The 3,004-nt window shown below is 54.8% G+C and overlaps 1 protein-coding gene across 1 annotated transcript; it reads right to left on the reverse strand.

Annotated features, from left to right (window-relative positions):
- Positions 1 to 803: 803 nt before the first annotated feature.
- Positions 804 to 3,004, reverse strand: LOC147117699 (E3 ubiquitin-protein ligase NHLRC1-like). Its single transcript, XM_085988908.1, has one exon. It carries the CDS (start codon positions 2,491 to 2,493, stop codon positions 1,207 to 1,209), a length of 1,287 nt encoding a protein of 428 aa, XP_085845034.1. The 5' UTR covers positions 2,494 to 3,004; the 3' UTR covers positions 804 to 1,206.

Here is a 3,004-nt window from a genome sequence, read left to right on the forward strand (position 1 = left end):
GGTGAAAAGGAGGCACATAATCTAGACTTCCACTTCACAGATGTTAAACCGGTGCCCCATCTGCCTGCCCAGACAGATGCAAAAGAGGAGCAGGTAGTTCTTCTGATGACCTGCCCAACATTCCCCTCGCAAACAACACCAAAAACAGATGTTCTGTCATTCATTCATTTGCTGTTTCTGGGATCTTGCTCTGTGCAAATTGGCTGCTGTGTTTGTCTATATAACAGTGACTGTGCTTCAAAAGTAATCCAATTGGTCTTAAAGCACTTTGGGATGTGATAAGTCTGTTCTTTCTTTCATATAATTGTACTCCAACAAAAATCAATGCTTTTAAAGAAAAAAAAGACTTGCATTTATATAGCGCCTTTCACAACCTCAGGACATCCCAAAGCGCTTTACAGCCAATTAAGTACTTTTTGAAGTGTTGTAATGTAGGAAACGCGGCAGCCAATTTGCACACAGCAAGGTCCCACAAACAGCAATGTGATAATGACCAAATAATCTGTTTTTAGTGATGTTGATTGAGGGATAAACATTGGCCAGGACACCGAGGAGAAATACCCTGCTCTTCTTCAAAATAGTGCCATGGGATATTTTACTTTCACCCGAGAGGGTAGACAGACAGGGCCTCCGAGTGCAGCATTCCCTCAGGACTGCACTAGAGTGTCATCATAGATTTTTGCCAGGCAAGAGTGCCACCAACTTTGCCACAGCTGATACAGTCAGATGGAGATGAGTGAAAAGGGAGAAAATACAGGAATATTCTCAATAGCGACAAAGTAATATAGAAATTCAAACTAAAGCAGAGTGAAGAATATTTTTATGTATAATCAGAGAAGAAACCACCAGTGACAGTACACTGATACAGTGGAGCATACTTGACTAGGCTTTTGCTCTTTAAAAGGTGTGCAGTTTTTTTTCAACATCTAAATTTGTTGCTAGATTCACTGTAGTTTTTTTTTAATGTGCAGAATCTTTGCATTTTTATAATAACTAGTGACATCCTTTTCATAAAAGTGTAAAAAGACAAAATTAGAACAGAATTTCGTTCGTCTTTTATTTTTGAAAATGTCTTAAGTTTGGATGTCTCCCGGCACTGCAGATATACCATGGGTACTGATTCAAATATAAGGTTCAAGCAGGTACAGCTCTTCAAATCGATCGCGTTGTGAACATGATCAGGTCGGTCAGGCTGGCCGAAGCGGGTCATTCTCGCATCTTCAGGCTATTATTGCAGCAGCCCCACTTTGCAGAGAAGGTTTGGGGGAGGCGTTTTTGGGAAGTCGTGTACACTTTCCACGTGTGATCCCCAGCGTCCAACACGACCAACGTGTCGTCTCCGGCACAGGCTAGGGCCACGGGGCGGGCGAGCCCTCGGTCGACGACAGTCCTGCACTGGCGGTTGTCCACAGTCCCCACGCACACCACGGCCTTGCTGTCGCCGTCGGCCAGCAACACGTTGCCTTCGCCGTCGACGGCGATGGCGGAGACGCCCAAGGGGACGAGGGGGGACGGGCCGAAACCGAAGCTGTCGATCTGGCGGACGAGTTGCCTTTGGCTGTTGAAGGTCTTCAGGCGAATGGCGGCTCGGCCTCCTCCGGGGCTCGGCTGCAGATGCTCCACCACATGGATGCAGCCGTCCAGCGGGCAGACGGCGACTTCTCTCGGGCAGCACAGCCGCTCGCAGATGCTCTCCCGGCTCAGCAGGGCCCCGCCGGGCAGCTGGAGGGTGAGCAGCAGTAGCGAGCCCCGGCCGGCGTCGGTCAGGGCGACCTGGTGGGCGGAGGCGGCGTCCACTCCCCAGGGCAGGCTGAAGCCGCCGCGGATCACCGCCAGGGCCGCCCCCTCGCCCCGGCGACAGGCGAAGACTTTGACCGACGAGTCCCCGGCGTCCGTCACCACCAGCAGCCGCCCGCCGCCGGCCAGCGCCACGTCGAGCGGGTACTGGACGCGCTCGGGCGACTCGCCCGTCGGCCCGAGCCCCGGGAGGGAGCGCCCGGCCCGGTCGAAGAGCCGGACCCGCTGCTCCCCGTCGTGGGCCACGGCCACCGTCCCCGACTCCCTGCACACCGCCAGCCCCCGGGGGTTAATCAGCTGGCCCCAGCCCCCGAACACGGCCGCCAGCTCCGGGTGGTAGCCGGCGGCGGCGGCGCGGGTCTCGGTGTCCGCTCCCTCCCAGCCCCAGCCCCGGCCACCGCCCACCAGCTCGGCCAGCTGCAGCAGCGGCAGGCAGTCGGTGGCGTGCGAGAGCCGCCCGCTCCTGCGGCAGAAGGGGCACTGGAGCTGGTCCTCGGCCGCCTCCTGGCCCGCCCGAGGCTGGCGGCACAGAGCCGAGGCGCAGTGGCGGCAGACGGCGTGGCCGCACGGCAGGGAGCAGGGCCGGCGAGCCGCGCTGTTGCCGTACCTCTCGAAGCAGACTTTGCACTCGAGCACGTTCAGCTCGATCTCCCGCACCAGGTTGCGGGGCTCGCCCTCGCCCGGAGCGCTGCTCATCCTCAGTGCGCCCGCTTAAAATGCCCTTCAGCAGCTCCTCGGTGCATCCCGGTGGCCAGTCTTGTTTCTTCCCCCATTTCTTACAGTCCTCTAGTGGTCAAGGAACATCCTACCAGGCTGACGACCCTCAGCAACTGGCGGGGCAGCTACCAGGTCTGCCGAGAATTGCAGTCACTCTCCCTGAAACATTTTAAGAATGTAATCAAATATGCAATGAGAGAGGTGGACTGGAAACAAAGATTGGTACAAACCAAGCATATTTCCATAAGGAGGAAAGATATGGCATCCAAAACTAGAGCTCCCTAGATGACAAAGGAAATAGAGGTTAAAATAAAACAAAATGGAAGTTTATGACACATACAGTAGACAACCATGCAGAATACAGCAAGTGCTGGGGGAAATGGAAACGGTGTGGCAGAGACCACATAGGGACAGTAACACAATTCACTGTGTATAGCCAATGTTGTTATCGCTCCACGTTATGTACGGAACTTGGTTGGGTTATCGGGGC

This window comes from Somniosus microcephalus, chromosome 5, assembly GCF_052327205.1.
Source record: "Somniosus microcephalus isolate GS21.2 chromosome 5, FLI_Smic_1.0, whole genome shotgun sequence".
NCBI lineage: Eukaryota > Metazoa > Chordata > Chondrichthyes > Squaliformes > Somniosidae > Somniosus > Somniosus microcephalus.

Bases quoted from the DNA above. Each gene is read 5' to 3' on its own strand.
- LOC147117699 (XM_085988908.1), bottom strand. From the start codon at position 2,493: ATGAGCAGCGCTCCGGGCGAGGGCGAGCCCCGCAACCTGGTGCGGGAG.